At 38.0% G+C, this 21,074-nt stretch overlaps 1 protein-coding gene across 2 annotated transcripts; it reads right to left on the minus strand.

Moving 5' to 3' along the window:
• Positions 1-87: 87 nt before the first annotated feature.
• pargl (poly (ADP-ribose) glycohydrolase, like) lies at positions 88-12,245 on the minus strand. Of its 2 annotated transcripts, XM_053476330.1 has the most exons (18): positions 12,067-12,245; positions 11,832-11,924; positions 8,243-8,306; positions 6,184-6,468; positions 5,748-5,840; positions 5,557-5,646; positions 5,399-5,470; positions 3,763-3,846; positions 3,488-3,648; positions 3,212-3,291; positions 2,924-2,996; positions 2,770-2,845; positions 2,513-2,660; positions 2,109-2,187; positions 1,144-1,252; positions 959-1,067; positions 732-860; positions 88-639 (listed from the first exon to the last, which is right to left on the minus strand). In XM_053476330.1, exons 1-18 carry the CDS (start codon positions 12,084-12,086, stop codon positions 524-526), a joined length of 1,881 nt encoding a protein of 626 aa, XP_053332305.1. In that variant the 5' UTR covers positions 12,087-12,245; the 3' UTR covers positions 88-523. The 2 variants fall into 2 exon arrangements, with proteins under 2 accessions (XP_053332305.1, XP_053332306.1); XM_053476331.1 differs by lacking the exons at positions 8,243-8,306; positions 12,067-12,245 and having other exon boundaries at positions 11,832-12,027.
• Positions 12,246-21,074: the final 8,829 nt, after the last annotated feature.

Raw genomic sequence — 21,074 nt, forward strand, 5'->3', positions numbered from 1 at the left:
TTGGAGGAAACAATCTTATTTATACTCTTCATCGTCCTTCTCTTGCCTGATCTCTGTGTTCGAAAAAACATAACACTTAGGAGGCTATTTAAAGCGCAAAAATGTTATATATTGTTTTATTGTCTAACAGGCTGTCAAACACACCTACAAAACTTATGAAGCGGAACTTTATTTATTTGCTAAATATTGTATGTTGCACTCTTGAAATACCTCATCCATTAAAAATCATCTTGGTTTCATGAAGATTTTCTTCTTGCATATGTGTTGCAGTAAAAAAAAAAGTTCCAAACCACACTGGCACAACTTTACTTAAATTTAACTTTTACTTTATTTAAAACTATATACCCTAATTAATTTTTTTTTTTATGTAATTAAATAAAGTGCATCACACCACATAGCATTTTCGTTTAAGTTTCTGCTTCAATTCAGTGTTAACCAGGAACTAAAAAAAAAGTATTTACATTTTCTTCATTGAGAAAGACAGTATTGGTTTAATCTATTGCTTTCCATGAACTGCAGGTTTTCACAGATTGCTGGATTGAGAACCCATCGTCTCGGTGATGTACTGGAACACATTGCCTTTATGCCGATTATGAGTGTACAGCTTACTGTAGTCCTGGAGCAGACTGTATAACTTGCCTACAGAAGAATGGTGAAGTGTATCAAAAGCCAGCATTACTGTAATAACACACTAAACACTATTATTGACCCACTAGACTCGCGCTACTCACCTACAGTCACCTTGCGCCTCGTTAGTGTATCATGCATTCTCTGAAGCTCTTCTGCCTGCCTTGTGTTATTAAAGGTGAAGTAAGCCAAGTCTCGTCTAGCCTCGGCTGCAGCCATCATCTGAATGAGAGCTTTTACAGGCCAGTGAGAGATTAGGTCAAGAAGTTTTTAATTATTATTGTCTTATTTTTATGAAGCATGACGTTTGGAGCAGGCACTACTGATTTACCTTTGAGCAATGGATCACCTTTAAAAGCGCCGCATCCCCAGTTGCCAGTCGCGATAGCAGGTGTGTAATCAGGAGGAATGTTATGATCCCCCTTGAAGCCGACAAACGCCTTTAAAAACAATAATGCGGAATAAAGTTCTGTCCGTCAATATTAAAGTTGTTCATGTTTCAGAAAGACGGCTGACCTTGAAGAGTTCTCGTTTTATGTTTTTCTCAGTGTACTGTTCTCTTGCATCGGTGAACTTCAAAGCATCGATGGCAACAATCTGACAAAAACGCCGCTTCCATTTATCTCTATAACAAGGGTAAAAAAAAAAACTAATCTCATTTAGTGCTTTATTAAAAACTTTTAGCAGATTCACTGCCTGGCCAAGAAAAAAAAAACTCCTTGGTGTGTGAAAATAATTCTTCATGCTCTTATAACCACTCTCTCACAATTTAGGTTCTGGAATATTTCTGTGTCATCCGGAGTTTTTCTAATAATCTGGTTGTTTAGTCAAATTATTTCATGCTGTATATATTATAATTTCTAAAAAAAAAAAAAATTACAATTGAAACAATTGTTACTCCGTACCCTTTTTACTCTTACTTGAGTGAAATCTTTGGTTACTCTACCCACCTCTGAAGACACCCCTCTCATTTCTCATCGCATATAAATTCTCTTACTTTTTCAATTTTAAACGCTGTTAATTCTATGATCACATGGTACATAATTTTTTCCTGACCACATTTCTTTCATGAAGTAATGTGTTTGAACGTTCTTAACCAAATTTTAGTAATCTTTGTTTGATACAGGGTGAAAAATTTGACCCTTTTAAAAAGGTGACTTTTTTTTTTTTTTTTTTGGCCAGGCAGAACAAAGTAACTGAGGCATAATATACATTTGGATACTCCAGTGTGGCCCACAAGTGGATCGGTGGGGTTATTTCAGACCAAAGATTGCTTCAAAACTACCAAAAGTCAGTACCAGTCTAGACTAATCAGTGCACTAAAGGAGGAAATCACTTCTGCATGCAACAACAGCAATTCCAATCTGCTTTTTAAATAAATGTATTTTTAATTATGGATCCAGACTTTTAAACCACCCTGCATCTAAAAAAAGGGGAAAAAAATGCACTTCCCATTTGCATTTTGCTGCATAGTTCTTTACCTTCGGGTTTGGTCCTTATGGGGGCTGTGCCACTCAAAGTTATCACTGTAGCCGCAGGTGTTGCTGTACATCTGGGCACCTGGAGAAACAGTGTTGTTTTCCTAAAGTTTGTTTGCGCTTTAGTCCATTTATATTCCATTCATAATTTTTTTTGTCTAATTTCTTAGTTTTTCTATTTAAATTGAATATATTGTTAATCATGGCAATAGAAGAGAAGAAGAAGAAGAATATTCAATTATTTATCACATGTATTTTTACAGAGCAGTAAAATGTCTTCTTCGCATATCCCAATTAGGAAACTGGGGTCAAAGCGCAGGGTCACCCAGCTTACAGCGCCCCTGGGGCAGATAGGGTATTAAGGACACTGGCTCAATTGGTTAAGGCCTACTAGGCCTGGCTCGTACCTGTGATCTTCAGACATTCGTTGTCGGCCAGTTTTTCGGTGAAGAGCCTGGCCACGATTAGCTCGGGGCACTGCAAGAAGCAAATCTCTTCTTGCACCATTCCATGCCCGAGCACTCCTCCACCGATGGCTTTGGCGGCGAAATCCACCTTTCCAGAGCGAAGGAGAAAAAGGAATTGTGCATCACTTAATGTATTTCTTTATTATAGTTTAACAATCGCTTAAATTACCAGTAAAATCCAAACTTCAAAGCCTAACCTGCAGCATGCCTTTACCCTCCTTCTCGATGGTGCCTTCGGCGTACACACGGAGTTTGGTCAAATGTTGTGGGCTTCTAGAAATCAAACCGAGCTGTTAAGAATTTATGTTGCATGATTGCATTTATGTCACAAACCAACTGAAGGTCACTTACTTGCTCCATTGTGGACAATTATTTGGAGGAATGCTAATTCTTTGAAAAGTGACCAGACCGTCTGGTTTGGTTTCTGGTTCATAACACAACGAAAAAGAAACATAGTATAAGCATAATGCACGTATTGTAATTTTTTAATACGAAACAAAGAATATGTCAGAATGAAGCAATAATGTCTTGAGCTTGAATCTTAAATCTTAGGATAAGATTTTCTACCTGTTTATGACCCCTGTCACGTAAAGCAACTTTCAACTTAACGGAAAAAATACAATGATGAGTCTTCGTTACCTGCTTTGGTTACAGTGTTGAAGTAGTGAAAAAGGGCTCTCAGCTTCTGAAACTTCCGAGGAGAGGGATCGGCAAACAGGCTGTGACATCAGAATGCATGAGTTATGTTTAGAGAAACGCAAATATGGTAACGACATGGCTTTATTGACTCAGAGGAAGGGTGTACTAGCCGTTGCCTATCCTGGTTAGTCATGTGATAACTATCTAGTGGGTAAGAACTGGCAATAAATAATAATAAAACTATACAAGACAGTAAAACAGAGTGAACTGTGCCACCTGCTGAAGTTGATGGTTGGGAAATTGGCGTATTCACTGCCAGGCTGGTTAGTGTTCCTGTGGGGAAAGGTGCAGAAGAATGCATTGGCCAGCAGGCATGAGATCTGCTCCTGGGACATGGTTATGGCGTGGCTGTTGTTCTGCTTCAGCAAAGGGATGGGCTGTGTACATGCACAACACAGAAATAAACTACCAACCAAAGATAATGAAATTATACAAAATGCATTCCCCAGGAAAAGAAAAATCGTTCCATTCACGTCCACAGGAGTACTTACTTGTTGGATAAGCTCAGGAAGCTTCAGTGCCAGTGCGGCCATTTTTGCGATCACACGAGAAAATTCTGTTTCCTGCTTTGACCTCTGGAGAATGAGTACATAAAGAACACGTCAATCAGTAATGGGTGGAATATGTACAAGTAGGTTGATTCGTAGGTACAGTGTAGACCAAGTGCGGCAAACCACAATTAGTCAGTCCTTTATTTCTTCCATCAATGGGCCAGGGACGAACCCACAGCAGAGCAGAGAACATTGGGGTAATGGACTATTTTTAGCTAACAGTAACGCAGACATGGTAGTTTGTGTCAGGTAGAGCAGCATTGCTGCGGTGTTTAAACACTGCTCAGGTCAATTTATCAGGCACCTTGAATACGGTACCTCAGAATATCCCACTGTTCACAAACCTGTCTGTACTTTTCGTATCTGTTGAACCACCGGCAGTTTGGCAATAGCTAAAGAACAGCCCTCTCTGCTGGAATATCTATACTGCTTTATTCTGTATACAGGGTTGCGGGGTCGGCAGCCTATCGCAGAAGAATTAGGACCTTAGAACGTTACAGTTATGACCTTTTAAAAAGAGCGAAGTTAGCCAATCGCGGAAGTTAGATCACATGTCCGGTGTACATCACGTCACATGCGGCGTGTATCCTCTGCAAATGCAGTTCAAGCCCAGGTCCCGAGGCAAGGGTGAGAGCAGCAGCGATAAAGCTGGTACTGCTAAGAAGCGCCAGGCAATAACGATGGAAACAAAAGTGAGATTATTTGAGAGAATGGGGCGAGGTGAAAAGATATTGCTTGTTCTTTTAACATGAATCGTTCAACTATTGCACGATTCTAAAAAACACGGTAATGTAATATATATTGTACTGTGTATAGCCAATTGTGTTAATATCCTTTTACCTTTGGACTAAAAACAGATTGGATTAACGAACAGACTCTCAGAACAGAAATCGCTCATATGTAAAGGAACTAATTTTTTATTTTAATTTCAAATCTTCGATCAGTGCAAAAATACATTCCAAGGTTCAGGTTTTTTTTTGAATGGAGAATGGAGAACCCATGTTAAATACTGGCCCCCGGCCAACCGGCCTCAAACAAGCTCTATTTAAAAACAAATGAGGTTTTACAATGTTGTTTTCATTGTCAGCATTTTTACAGAAATCCACCTGATTGTAAACTTTATTTAAATAACCATCCTGACCACAATTTTCAAGGTACACACATTAAACTTTACGTTTCACAAGAGTAAAGCCCGCTTTCTCAAACAATCAAGAAATCAAAGCTAGATCATGAACATTACCTGAGATGAACCTCTCAGAATCAGGAGGGTCATTGTTCTATTCAAGTAAGGGGAAGAGATCATATTAAATTCTCTGTCAGCCGTGCAGCCTGGGCCGTTGCTATGGCAATGGACTAAGCTGCGCCCTTCCAAACACCCATTGGTCTCATAGCTAGTACAAATGCTTGTATCTTAAAAACTTAGTGGGCTTAGAATGCCCAGGAATTCTCTCTAGTCATACTTGTGTTGCTTGGGTTCTTTTGTCCACCACCCATTTATATCTGGTCAGCTGTGGCCTCCTGATTGTGGAGAGCAACCTTTGGGCTACAGTCAGAAGCTTATTATATAGTCACTGACCTCAGCATAGTTGTAAAGGGAACCAAAACTCCAGTCCGCCCTGTAACCTTGATTGTAAGCCATAATAGACCCCTGAGAAAACATGAGACACTTAACAATGTTCTTAACATTGCACTGTTAATGCTTTCTATACTTGTGTAGTATACACATTATTGTACCTCTACATCTCCTACTGAAGCATGCCCATTCATAAGCTTTTGCAGTGCTCTGATTATGGCTTCCCAGCGAGACTCCTTGGTGCTTGATCGCTATGAAAAAAATATAATATTACCATAAATGTCATAAATATAACTTCAGTTACAGAAATGTAGCAATTTTAGTTTTAAAGTGTTTGAAACAAAACACTTACTTGAAAATGGGGTAATTTCACATGGTAGTCGTCCCAAACGCGACTATTTGTTTCTTTATGCGGAACTATTTTGCCAGCACGAAATTCTTTCGTCTGTTAAGACAAAATGATTTGTATTAGGGTGAGTTCATTTTTGATGAATACTGAGATTTCTCACTGATGTTGGAATCATCATAGATTTATTGACCTTATAAATTTTGATGAACTTTAAATAAATAATTGAACTGTAAAAATTTTTTACAACTGAAACAAATGCCACAACCTGGTTGCACATGAGTCTGGGATGCTGTAATTATTTGTATGTCCCTGTCTCTTTGAAATTGCTAAGATGCTATAATGTTGTTAGATTTTTTTTAAACTATTCTAACACTTTTTGCCGTAAGGTTATTAACAAATCCACCTTTTTATGATTCAAAATCAAAGTTAAGACTCTTACATCTATAAGCACGGTGTGGTTTTTGTTTGCAAACAAGTTTTCCAGCTCCATGTGGCATTCAGGTTCTCTCTTCAGCTCTCCCCCATCTCTCAAACCTCCTGAACGTGCCTCAGCAGCTGGTCTTTGGCTTGAGTCGGTGGAGGACTCACTATGGTTTCGTTTCGGAGACGTGCTGTCTTTTTTCTCTTGGCTCGATCCTCCTCTGCTTTCCCTGGCTGGGCCAGAACCAGGGTCAGAGTCTCTGAGGCAAGCCCTCATTTGAGAACTATCATTTTTATGTGCCATCTGATGGGAAAGCAGAGTGAGAGTATTTATACTGTATGAATATTTATATTAATTTACAGTGGGGCAAAAAAGTATTTAGTCAGACACCAATTGTGCAAGTTCTCCCACTTAAAAAGATGAGAGACGCCTGTAATTTTCATCATAAGTACACCTCAACAATGAGAGACAAAATAATAAGTGAAAAAAACCAGAAAATCACACTGTTAGAGTTTTAAAGAATTAATTGGTAAATTCCTCTGTGAAATAAGAGTTTGGTCACCTACAAACAAGCAAGATTTCTGGCTCTCACAGACCTGTAACAACTTCTTTAAGAGGCTCCTCTGTCCTCCACTCGTTACCTGTATTAATGTCATCAATATCAGTATAAAAGTCACCTGTCCACAACCTCAAACAGTCATACTCCAAAGGAGTGAAGAAATCAACTTAGTGTGAAGAAATCAACTGTGGGAGCAATCATTATCAGTGGTCCTGTATGTCTTCCATTTTCTAATCTCCCTCGATCTGGGGCTTCACACAAGATCTTACTCTGTGGGGTCAAAATTATCACAAGAACTGTAAGCCAACAGGTCACAGGTGGACCTAGTGAAGGACCTGCAGAGAGCTGGGAACAAAGTAACAAAGGCTACCATCAGTAACAGTATATGTCCAGGCACGCCCGAAGTTTGCTAAAGAGCATTTAGATGATCCAGGAGAGGATTGGGAGAATGTCATATGGTCAGAGGAAACCAAAATAGAACTTTGTGTTTGGAGGAAAAAGAATGCTGAGTTGCATCCAAAGAACATCATATCTACTGGCCAGGGGTAGCTCAGTGGTTAAGGCATTGGACTACGGTTCGGAAGATCCCAGGTTCAAACCCCACAACCACCAAGTTGCCACTGTTGGGCCCTTGAGCAAGGCCCTTAACCCTCAACTGCTCAGATGTGTAATGAGATAAAAATGTAAGTCGCTCTGGATAAGAGCGTCTGCCAAATGCCCAAATGTAAATGTACTGTGAAGCATGGGGGTGGAAACATCATGCTTTGGGGCTGTTTTTCTGCAAAGGGACCAGGACGACTGATCCATGTAAAGAAAAGAATGAATGGGGCCATGTATAGTGAGATTTTAAGTGAAAACCTCCTTCAATCAGCAAGGGCATTAAAGATGAAACATGGCTGGGTCTTTCAGCATGACAATGATCTCTAACACTGCCCAGGCAACAAAGCGTGGTTTTGTAAGAAGTATTTCAAGGTCCTGGAGTGGCCTAGTCAGTCTCCAGATCTCAACCCCATAGAAAATCTTTGGAGGAACTTGAAAGTCTGTGTTGCCCAACGACAGCCCCAAAACATCACTGCCCTAGAGGAGATCTGCATGGAGGAATGAGTCAAAATACCAGCAACAGAGTGTGAAAACCTTGTAAAGACTTACAGAAAACATTTGACTTCTGTCATTGCCAAAAAAAGATATATAACAAAGTATTGAGATACAATTTTGTTATTGACCAAATACTTATTTTCCACCATAATTGGGAAGTAAATTCTTTAAAAATCCTACAATGTGAATTTCCTGATTTTTTTCTTATTTTGTCTCATACTGTAGGTATACCTATGATGAAAATTACAGGCCTTTCTCATCTTTTTAAATGGGAGAACTTGCACAATTGGTGGCTGACTAAATACTTTTTTGCCCCACTGTATTTATTAATTAATTTATTCCTTCATTCATAAAGAAGAAAATTAAGTAATTCAGTTAGGAATTCTTTTTTTATTTTGTTTAGAATAAAAAAAAGGAAATTACAAGTCCACAGAAACTGCGTATCAGATCCAGGGTTCCAGTCATATGCTTCAAAACCACAGAGAACCTGAAGATGAATGAATTAATGAATGAATTGTGAATAAATGTAAAAAAAAAAAGCTGGGTTGTAATGGCATCTACCATATTGATGGTAGACACACACAAGTGCTATCAAGCGATAAAAATCTTTTGTGCATTTCGAATTCGAAATTTAGTGAATGAATTAAATTAAGCAAAACACGGTTTGACTCTAATATATATATATATATATATATATATATATAAAATATATAAATTCGAATAATCAGCGAAAAGTAAATTTATTTCAGTATTTCAATTAAAAAAGGTCAACTCTGATATTATATAGATTCATACTTTTCATGTATGTATGTATGTCTGTTTATATTTCTAAGTAGTCCAATATTTCTGTTTTAAAAATCTTACGTAATATTAAAATTTTCTGAGATACTGAATTTTTTTTCATTAGTTGTAAGCCATAATCATTCAAATTAAAAGTAATAAACACATGAAATATGTTAGTTTGTATATAATATACGAGTTTCACTTTTTGAATTGAACAACAACTTTTCAATTCTACTGCATACAACTTCACATGACGCATAAGGATCTGACATACCATAAAAATCTAACAGTCAGGTTAAAAATTTACTTTCATGCAATCATTAGAATTTGTAGAATTTTATTTACACCATGTAACACCATAGAACATTTTTGTGTGTGTGTGTGTGTGTGTGTGTGTGTGTGTGTGTGTGTGTGTGCGTGCGCGCACAAGCGTTTTAAATGAATGAGATTCTACATTGACCTTGTATTGCTCAACTGCGGTGAACATTTGATTAATATGATTAATTAACAATGTAAAAATAACTTCCTTCCAAAAAAAAATTTCCCAAAATAATTAATAAACTTAGATAGGTTATGACCCGTGCTGTGAACTGATGTAAAAGATGATAATACAGTCTCAATGTGTTGTATCCTAGGTGGTGAAATAAGCTTCCTCTAGACGTCCATACAGCTGAGTCACTGGCAATCTTTAAATGACGACTGAAGACTTATCTGTTTATGAGGTATTTGGGTATTTTGTGTCTCAAAAAGTATTTAATGTATGCAGACACACATCCTGCTAACTGTTATGGACATTACCTGCTTATGTTCCAGCTTATATTCCCTTTTCTATTTTATAGCATTATCTACTCATGCTATGTTGCCATCTATATAAAACTCTACTTATTTAACCTTCAGCTTATCATTTGTACAATGCCTATATATGCACAGATGTATACACACTACAAAACAACTTTTGTAACTTTTGTAACTTTTATCCAGAGCGACTTTTTGTAAGTCGCTCTGGATAAGAGCGTCTGCTAAATGCCCAAATGTAAATGTAAATCCTTCCCAAAAGTGTTTGCCTGATTGTACGCCTAGTTAGTAACCCAGTGAACCAGTGTAAGGATGTATTTAATGATGGAAACTCTGAATCACTTATGTACAGTAAGTCACTCTGAATGAGAGCATCTGCCAAATGTATACATGTAAACATGTATTAACATACATGTATGACGATAACTTTGAAATTATTCTGAATAAGTCTCAGGGTAAAATATTTATCTGGACAGAATTATAAGAGGTGGTATCAGGTTCAAATGCAGTAAAACCTGGGAGTAGAGTTCGCTATTGATGACCTGGCCCCTGACTTATGAAGGTCGGTGTTTCCTCTAGGTGCTCAACTGTTGGCGTGTTACCAAACTAGTCTTGAAACTATTTGATACCAGTTCGAATAAATTTTTATTAAAATGGAAACACAAGATAAGAATAGAAAGAGATTCAGCCGTGGCCAAAAGTTTTGAGAATGAAAAATATAAATTTTTACAAAGTCTGCTGCTTCACTGTTTTTAGATCTTTTTGTCAGATGTTACTATGGTATACTGATATATAATTATAAGCTTTCCATAAGTGTCAAAGGCTTTTATTGACAATTACATTAAGTTTATACAAAAAGTACAAAGAATATTTGCAGTGCTGACCCTTCCTTTTGCAAGACCTCTGCAATTCACCCTGGTATGATGTCAATCAACTTCAGGGCCACTTCCTGACTGATGGCAGCCTACTCTCGATTAATGTGGCCAAAAGAATTGACCACAAATTCTCAGTGGAATTAAGGTCTGGGGAGTTTCCAGGCCATGCACTCAAAGTGTTAATGTTTTGTTTCCCAAGCCACTTAGTTATCACGTTTCCTTTACAGCAAGGTGCTCTGTTCGTCACCTAACTGCTCTTAGATGGTTGGGATAAGTTGCTCTCAGAGGTTGTTTCTGTACCATTCTTAATCCATGGCTGTGTTTTAGGGCAAAATAGAGTGAGCTTTGGATTACTCACTAACTTCTCTTAATGTAATCTATACTGTATAAATGAAATAAAAGAGTCTTCGCGCAAAGAGTCAGAATTTGCGCATTTAATTCCCCCTTTATGTTTCATATATTAGAGGACCCGAGACCAGTCTGAGAAAATTTTATGTCTGTATATCAGTAGGTCTAGCCAGATTGTCACAGCATCACACAAAGTTGGCTGAACAGAGTTTAATGAAACTATGTAGGTATTTGACTAAAGCACAAGTTGAACCTGCTTCATTAATAAAATCAAAATGTTGAGTAGCGGAGAAGGTTATAAGCAGTCATGTCCCAGATTACAAATAGACAGCGCACTGTGCATGCATCAAAATGTGGATGCTACCGTTAGGCAGAATTTAATGAAATCTTTGCAGTACTTAGACGTACGCCAAAAGTTTAAACTGCACCATAAGTGAAATCTAAATGTTGATCATCTACTTTAAAATAAGCTACTAATAAGCTACTTGCTCAATGTAAGTAAACACCTGCATTAATAGATATTAATTAGAAAAGTTAAACTGAATACTTTTACTGAGATTTGCACCGCATAACACCGCTGAAGTTGTATAATTAAATTTTAACGCGCTGAAGTCGTCTGAGTCTTTATCCGATCTACTTTTTTCGATTTTTCATCTGTGATCCACTCTCCAATTAACCAACAGAAAGTGTATTTGGCATAAACAAGGCGTTAGACAAAAAACCTTACAAAACTGTATTTCTTTGTATTAATAAGTTAAACAGAGATTTCTGCCATACAGAAAGACAGACAGACGTGTACGTGGGTATCAACCTGAAATAATAATAATAATAATAATATCACTGATTACATTAAAGCTGATCAGATTATTTAAAACCTTTTAATGATTTCTATCAACTCTTCAACTGTCAACAACGAGTATTTCAGTTAGTTATCAATAAAAGCCTTTGACTTATGAAACGCTTGTAATTATACTTCATTATACTGTAGTAACAACTGATTAAAAGATTACGAAACACTGAAGGAGCAGACTTTGTGAAAAATTATATTTGTGTCATTCTCAAAACTTTTGACCTCGGCTGTAGATAGATAGACAGACAGATGACTTTTCAATCTTTGGTAATAAATAAAATTGACTAAAGATTCCTGAATTTAACTGAAGTAAGTATGTGTGTGTGTGTGTGTGTGTGTGTCAAGTCATGCAGTTCCCTACTTATACAACGTTGCCCTTTGGATCACGGGGTGAAACTCCAACTCCAGATCTTTTCTCCTAACAGTTAGTGATCTGGTGAGATCTACTCGAACTCTGGAGAGAATAAGAAACATAAAGTGCAGATATCTCAGCAGTAGATTTACTCGGTGTGTCGGTCAGCTCAGTTCACACGTAGGGCTGCCGAGAAACGAATGTGAAAGTGATAGTTTTTAAACACACACACAGTGGGCTGTACCTTAGAGGGAGATTTTGCATGACCGTGAGTGGTACAAAAAGCTAAATATCCGGACATTTCGTCAAATGAGTTGTCTGAACTTAACGACATTTCATTCCGGAATAAAAAAAATAAAATAAAACGTCACGTGAACATGTAAAGCCCTAATACGCAGCAAAACACTAAACTCTTATACTTCCTAGTTAGTCACGTGACAACAGCGACACCAACCGCCAACATGGAAATACAGTAAATCATTACAATTCGGAACATTCTTCTTTCAACAAACATAAATCAACAAAAAAATACATCACCAAAAGTGATTATATTTTTATAAATATATCAACTGAAGCTTGGGCTATCGGTGCATTTTAAGTAAAGAAAAGCTTGTCTTTATGCAAAACAAACTGTCAAAGCGGCGGAAACTGGTGTGCGCGTATATACCGGGCTTTACGGTTGAAAACCTAAACCCAGTGCTGCTTTACTGTTATAAACAATTTTGCATAAGATTTTTTTACATATAAATACACAAAATCCTATCCTTCACAATCATGAGATAAAAGTTATAACAAATGCAAATGCTCAAACATAAAGATTACTATGAGTTAACCTCCAGAAGTAATTTGATCCAAACTCAAGCAGGCATCTGATCCTGAGAGAAATGTTTCTCAGGAACTGTCCTCAGTGCATTCTGGTGGTTTTGGCTATAAGAACTGAATGATCCAACTATTATCAAGCGCGTCTTTGTAGTTATAACAAGGTATTTCATATCTCACACTGTCATATTCCTACACTACACTACAGTACCATGCAAAAGTATTCACACCCCTTGAACTTCTCCACATTTTGTCACGTTACGACCACAAACGTAAATGTAATTTACTGGGATTTTGTGTGATAGACCAACAAAAGTGGCACATAATTGTAAAGTAGAAGGAAAATTACCAGTTTCTTGTTAGTAAAAAGTTTTTACAAATAAAAATCTTAATAGTGTGGCGTGTATTTGTATTCAGCCCCTTTTACCCTGATACCCCTATCTAAAATCCAGTAAAACTAATTGCCTTCAAAAGTCACCTAATTAGTAAATAGAGTCCACCTCTGTGTGTAATTAAATGGCCTAAATACAGCTGTTTTGCGAAGCTCTCAGAGGTTTGTCAGAGAACATTAGTGAACAAACAGCATCATGAAGCCCATGAAACACACCAAACAGGTCAGGGATACAGTTGTGAAGAAGTTTCGACCCATCAGCCATAAATGGAAACGGTATTGCACAACCTTTACACCTACTAAGACATGACTGTCCACCTAAACCGACAGGCTGGGCAAAGAGAGCATTAATCAGAGTGGCAAAATGACAGCCACTGTTGAAAGAAAGCCATATAAAGTCCCATTTAGAGTTTGCATCACATTCAATCAGTTTTTTGATTCTCACTCTCTCTCTCGATTTCTTGCACACATGCTAATCCTAATTCACCCTCAGAACCAGTGGCTGATCCACTGTGGTGGACCTTTCTGTACTACTGTTTATAACATAATGTTTTTCCCTCTTTTTTAGCTGTTTCTGCATGGCCCAAGTTTCCTCGCTGCCCTCATACATTCTCTCTGTTCCACGGCCTGCATGACTGCTACATTTCACATAATGTTGCAGGTGTTTTATTGTATTCTCTTTTAATCAAGTTAGTTAATAAGAACCTTGAGTGTCCTTATGAATATAAACAGTGATGCAATGTTTTGTGTATGATTCAACTCGATGCAAATGTGGTATTTTTCTCTGTTCCGTGTTTAAATGATTTTATGTCATGGATGGGCGTTGCCTACCCAGGGCCCCAATGAAGGAAGGGCTCTTGCAATTCTGGAATGAAATGAGAGGTATGGATCAAGAAAGGAATGGGGGGACCCAAAGAGACTATTTATGTATAGTGCTCCAGTTCTGTGCTACAACCCTGCTGCCCAACATAAACCTGCTGGAGAGCATGTACAGTAGGTTATTTAACTGGTGGTTAAGGTCGGCCATATTGCATTGTTTGTTTGTTTTTTTGTTTGTTTGTTTAGGTGAATATCTCATATGTCAGTTGTACCCACTGTCATAAATACAGTCACATGCATCTGTTGTTTCATTTTACACTGAAACACTAAAATATACAGAACCTGAGCCATGCGGGGTAAGGTTTTTGGTTACTGTTAGACAACGTAGCAGGATAGGCTCTGTGTGCAATGGAGGCGTTGTGTGTGCTCAGCACCAATGCCCGTATTTTTACAGCATTTTAGTTTTTAGTTTTGAAGTAGGAAAGTGGTTTAGTTTTTGCTGTTTTCTGTTTGCTCAGTTAATATTAACTCTACGGCCTATGGCCTATTTATTTACAGGTTTTCAGCAACTTAATCATCCATCATGTGCACTTTGCCTTTTAAAGGAAATATCTGGCGAATAATATGAGCCGAAGCTTGAGGCAATATGTACAGCTAAGCCATTAGCTAGCTGAATGAACTAGACCACACTATACGCCCAGATTTTTGGTGACAATTGATGACAGCCAGATGGCCTTTTCGGATATCCCATTTCTAGTTTTGCTGCTATAATAAACTCCACTCTTCTAGAAAGGCTTTCCACTAGATTTTAGGTGGTAGTATGTGCACTTTCTTTTGACCTAAGGTATTCTTAGTCAGAGACCTAGTGACCCAGTATCAGGATGTATTTATTGATAGAGACTTGTCCTTCCAGTTTCTCTTGATGCCTGGATGTCTCCCAAAAGTAATAAAAGTACTTTTTTTAAAAAAAAAAGTAGTTTCCTAATCAGTTTGTAAACTTTCCTTTCATCATGTTCTTAATCGCCATTATTTAAATTATTACATTAATAACTCTCACTAAAGCCATTATGTTGTGTGTTTTTCCAAATAATGTGCTGATTTTATGTACCTTTTAATTTTGTGGTTAAATACTCATGTTGTACTGACTCAATAATAATATTGTCCTTTAAAAGAATTCATATGAAAATTTGTACTTAAAAACACAGAGGGAGAGATGCAGTTTTTTATTCAACCAGTAGATGGTGCTACAGCTCTAATTATTTATTTTCAACTCAACCTTAATACTACAGTACTTATGATCTTCCAGACTCAGTTTTCAAACATTGTGTAACTATCAAAATTCATAAAGACTTATGTCATTTATATTTTAGAGAGAAAATAACAATATCAACTACAACTAGCTTACCTGATCATGACCACACCTAATAACATTCATTATGTCCCAATTCTGCATGAATTAATGTTATATGATAATACTATATGTTAAATATTTTTAATAGCCATTTTTCATCTTTTTCTTTCTTTTTGTACGGTCCAATCCAACATTGCTACTGTTCTAAACTCTCAGTGACAATGCAGATTTGTCCTCGCTGACTCACCGAGCGAAGTCCTCTGACCCCCTCTGCAGGACACCATTCATACAGAATCACCTCTGGCAACCAGAACAACAGGCCACTTTAAAGTGAAAAGCTCTCCCTGTTCGATTCAGATGCTTCAACCCCGAGGGTGTGTGTTGTTATTTGGTGTTTTTTATTTTTTTTTATTTCCCTCACTTTTCTTCTCACATGATTGCGCTTTTATCTTCAGCCCGCTCAAGCCAAAAGTAATGATTAAATTACACTTAGGATCACCTCAGTTTACTGCTTAATTATAGCTCCTGTTGTTGCTAATTTCTGTTTCTGTTACACTTAAGTGTCTGATTTGGTGTTGCCTGTTAACGGGGAACATCGTTCACCCTGACAGTGTTTACTACACCAGCAACACCACGGCCAACAGGAATCACAACACTTCCTATTTCAGTGACAGAGAGGCTGGCAGATTCCAGCTGACATACTTTCACAGGAGCTTTGGCTCTGTTCAGCCTAATTAGGAGTGCCACGGTGTGATTGAGCGGGACAAAACGCCTGATTCAATCGCCGTAACTCAGAACGATGTGGCTGTTAACGTCCTTCCGAGTTACCTGCTGGCTTGCACGATACGCTCCTTCGAGTGTGAACACAGCTGTTTGAAATAATCAACCAGGCTCCTAATTCTGTGATAGGATATAATTTGTGGTTCGAATTTTATTTGTGTACATTATTTTGTGCGTTCAATGCACAGGCCCTGTTTTCAGTGCTGCAATGCAATGTTGTTGTCTCACTGCTGCACAGAAGATCTTCCTGATCCAGCCATCTAAAGCCCACCTTCCACCACCACCCCCCACACCTCCTCTCTTTTTTTTTTCTTCTTTTTTTCCCCTCTTTTTTTCCCCCTCATTGCTGTTCGCCACTTCCCGGGAATGTTCCTTTCCAGGCCAGGGAGAAGTCACTACAATGGAATGCAGAGCACGGCCCCTCCAAAAAAGCGCTGTTGACTTTAAAAGGCCAGAAAATGAAATCAAACACTCTAGTTACAATTCCTCGTGAGCTTGTTCCATGTCTTCCAAGAACCTTGCTTCGCTTTAAGGCTTTGGATCGAGAAATGCGGTCGAAAAGACCCAGATGAATCTTTTCCCGTCGAGCGGAGAGAAAACAAAAAAAAAATACAACTTCACTATAAATAAATTCATCCATCGTTCTGGTGCAGATTGTGCTTGTGCATATGACAGCTGGAAGAGGAGACGATGCAGGAATGTGTGCTTCTCTTCTCCCTTATCCTTCTTTTTTGTCTGTATCATTTCACTTAACCCATTGGAACGGCTTGGGTCAGGGGTGAGAGAAGTGGACGCAGCAGTTGATGAACCCCCCCCCCAAACATACTTTTTTTTGTGAGCAGTAGCTGGGTGCTGTTTGACCCTGATATGGCGGGCTTTCCATTCTTGGAGGGCAAAAAAAGACGGGGGGGGGGGGTGAAGGTGGGTTGTTCTGGCCTGTGACATTGTTAAATGACTGCAGTAGATGGGAATGGGGAAGGGGAAGGGGGGGCATGCGGCAGGTCGTGGGGGAAGGGAGGCTGTGGGAGGTGGCACTGACATCGATAGCAAGGAGAAAAAGATGGGGAAAAAGGCAAAGAATCTCAGCACCTGTTTCCAGGGCAACAGGGAGCTGCTAAGCATAAGTCTGACTTATCCCCCCCCCACCACCTCCACTCCCCCCCTCCTGCCTTTGCTGCACTGGCCTCACACAGTGATACAGGCACTTCAAGTGACTGATCTCACACACAAAGCATCACGCAATGATAATGTTTTTTTTCGATGTTTTCTTTGTATCCTCTCTCTCTCTCTTAAGTACGCTCTCCCATCCCTCTGACCTGTAGCGCATGCATCAACCTCAATTCCTTCCCTTAACGTTAGATGAGGTCTAAATTAATAATCTAATTAGTTAATTGACTGGATGAAAAATCTATATTGCGAATGAGGATGTAATGCTTTGACAGGCTCTAATTTGTACTCTCATTACCTGGTCATCTGCCTCCTTTTGTTCCCTGCACCTCTGACAAAGTGCTCACTCCCTACAGCACTTGTCTGGTTCCAAACCTCTAGAGTCGCATTCAGTCACGCTCGTCAAGACTGCAGATCTATTGTTCTTTTCTCAGCAGCTTCAGTCTAGTCTCTCTCTCTCTCTCGCTCTCTCTCTCTTTCTCTCTCTCTCCCTCCCTCCTGCTGTCTCTCTCTGCTGGATAATTCCCATGATATGTTCTTGCCATCAGCATGGAACACACCATTCCCAAACAGGGGGGACGACCGAATGCATCTGCAATATTCTAGCTCATTCCGTTTATATAACCACAGCTTCATTCTGTCTCACAATCACTCTGTCTTATATGAAAGAATATGCTCAGATGTCATATGTATGGTGCTATGAATTATTCTGTACGATTCAGATGATCCGTTTATCCTACACCTCTCCTCCCAGCTCTGAGCCGCAGTGGCGCAGCCCATTCCCTCTTGGCATGGTAAAGTGTCTGTTTTATTGACTCAGTGTCTTAAGGGCAGTTCTTTTCCTCTTTTTTTCTGCAGATATGCCATTGCCATGTGAGATCTTAACAAGATAGAACAAGGAAGGAATATCAATTACACTCCAGCAAAAGAGCGAGAGATTGACAAACAAAGGAATGTGAAGATGTAATTGACTCAAAGAGGTGTGCCTGATGTTGCCTAATGGCTGAATATGTATTTTTAGAAGATCAGTGGCTGTGTTAAAAGCATACGCACAAACTGAGAGGCGCATTTGAAATACTCGGAAATGAGTACCCGAATAAAACCTAAATGAGAAGTGAGCAAGGAATATATATATATATATATATGAATAAAAATTTAGAATAGGGGACTAATTAGGGTACATGATAAAATAATTGGCAGGAGCTCACATCCTAATCTATTATTACACCCATCATTATGTGATCATAACATTATGACCAACCACCTTATACAAAACAGCGATGCACTGTGAGTTCTGACACCTTTCTACTGGAACCAGCATTAAGCTTTTCCTCAATCTGATCTACACTACAGTAACTCTTCAGCCTTTACTCCCCATATGTGCATAAGTGAGCCTTGGCCGATTTTCTTTCTTGGATGACTTTTGGTCGGTTCTCACCACTGCAGACCGGAACATCCCACAAGAGCCGCGGTCCTGGAGTCGATCCGACCCAGTCGTCTAGTCATCACAACTTCATCCCTTGTCGAAGTCACTCAAATCAGTATGCTTGCTCATTTCTTTTTTTTGTGTGTGTTTCCAACACATTAACTTCAGGGACAAAATGTTCACTTGCTGCGAATTTGCAGCAAAATTTGTCCCACCCACTTCCAACTGCCAGTGTTATGAGATATTGTAACTGGTGTGTATTAATAAAGAACATGGTTTAATCATGGTATCTAAAGTTCTATTCTAAATAACGTCAATTAACATGCATTTAATAAATCGCTTTTGAATAGACATAAGGATTTGGAAATAACATATGTTCAACATGGGGTCTTGACACATGTTGCATCTTTTGATAGCTTTACACTTTTCGTACACCTGTTTTAAAACACCTGACTGACAGCATATGTGTATTTTACAGTATCAGATATTTGTGACTAGACCTAATAAACTAAAGTCTTCCAAAAAATACTTGTCTTAATCTTTTACCTTGACACTGCCAGTGACAAATGGTGCTGCCGGCTACTAAACTGAGCAACATCTGCTCACACATATTCTAAGTGCTCCCAAACTCCTTTCTGTTTCTCTAGAAAGAATCCCCTTATGAAACCTGATGACCCCTTCCTCATTATCCAGACTTTGATCAAATTAACACAGGCCAACTCTCACAGCCATATCATTATGCACTTACTGTATAATGCAATAGTGTAAGATAAAGTAATACCACAGATAATAAAGTAGGGTTGTAAATAATTGATCTGGAAATATACAGCAATTCATTTGAACTAATGCAGTGATCTATGTATTCTAATAACCAATGCAAATGCACGTGTCCACATGTTTTTGTTTAATATTTGGTGAATTGAAAAAGGTTTTTGTCTAAACACTTCGTTTTAATCATTCTGATTGGTTTGTGTAGACAAAAAACTAATGCAAATTCCATTACAAGGAATTTAACCTAATCCTTATATTGTTTAGCAGAGTTTAGGAGCTGACCTTTGACCTCTGTATTTATGAACTGCATGGTGCAGAGGATCTCTCAGCAAAATCCCATTGGTCCATTGATTTGCTTCACAAAACGTGCATCTAGGCTGTGACCTGTAGAGATCGGTGTAATTATTCAATGAATGCTTCATGACCCTCCACACCACAATAATAAACCTTAGATTACACTATTTCAAACTGGACCATCAATTACACAAGTAATATACTAACAATCAGTTGTATATTAATTATTGAATTAATACTACATCTGATGTACATTTGCCAGTTGGATCATTACAACAATTAGACCAACCATACAGTATAGTTACAGGACTAAAGACTGCAGGTAATGTTATCTATCTTTGCTCTGCTGCTTTAATAGAACTACAGATTAAATCACACAAAGTTACACTAAAAAAGTATTATTTATGAAAAAGTATAAATATGAAGTATAAAAGTATCTAAAGTATATTTATGGCAAATCAAATAATGTTTTACCAGGCTTATATTAACTTCATATAATCATACGTAATACTATATTAAACATGCCCCATATGGGGTGTTATCAGGAACACCTGACATGTAAATAGACTGTGTAGACATACAGAAGTGCAAATGAATTCTTCCTAAAATATTTATAGCAAGACAAAGAAGATTGTACCTAATTCTATGTGTCATAACTTTATATCAGCTGGTATGTCTTAAAACTAAACATGAACTATACACACAGAACCACTTTCTGTAATTTTGATTACGTGCATGATTATGTGCATGTAAAAAGAAAAAGAAAAGGGTAAAATCATGCATCAGTTAAATTACCGCACAAACATGCAGATTAGAAAACAATTTGTGAAAGAAAACATCTGAGTAGTGTTCATATTTTAGTGTTCATATAATGTTAATATATTAGTGTTCATACTGTATGGTGTTTATATATCTGATATTTGAGGCAAATATCTAAAGACTTTGGTTTATTTATTTATTAACACCGCATATTTATAAAATTGTGAAATTGTGAAATTATTATTATTATGGTATTATTATAATTATTATTATATGTAGCAGTAGTATTTTGTTCTCTACCGCTTATCCTGTATACTATGTTACAGGGGCCTAGAGCCTATTCCAGGAGATAGAGGGCAGGAGACGGGGTACACCCTAGACAGGGGGCCGATCCTTATAATAATAATAATAATAATAATAATAATATGTACCTTCTATATTGCTGATCCTGAATACAGGGTTGCAGGGGCACCTGGAGCTTATCCCAGGAGACTTTTGACACATGGTGGGGTACACCCTAGATGGGGCATGTCTTTGGACTATGGGACGAAACTTGAAGACCTGGAGGTAACCCACCAAGCGCAGGACCAAAGCGAGAATCGAACTTTATGCTGCAAATAATAATAATAATTATTATTATTATTATTATAATAAGAATTATTATTATTATAATTA

The sequence above is a fragment of the Clarias gariepinus genome, chromosome 17 (genome assembly GCF_024256425.1).
Source record: "Clarias gariepinus isolate MV-2021 ecotype Netherlands chromosome 17, CGAR_prim_01v2, whole genome shotgun sequence".
NCBI lineage: Eukaryota > Metazoa > Chordata > Actinopteri > Siluriformes > Clariidae > Clarias > Clarias gariepinus.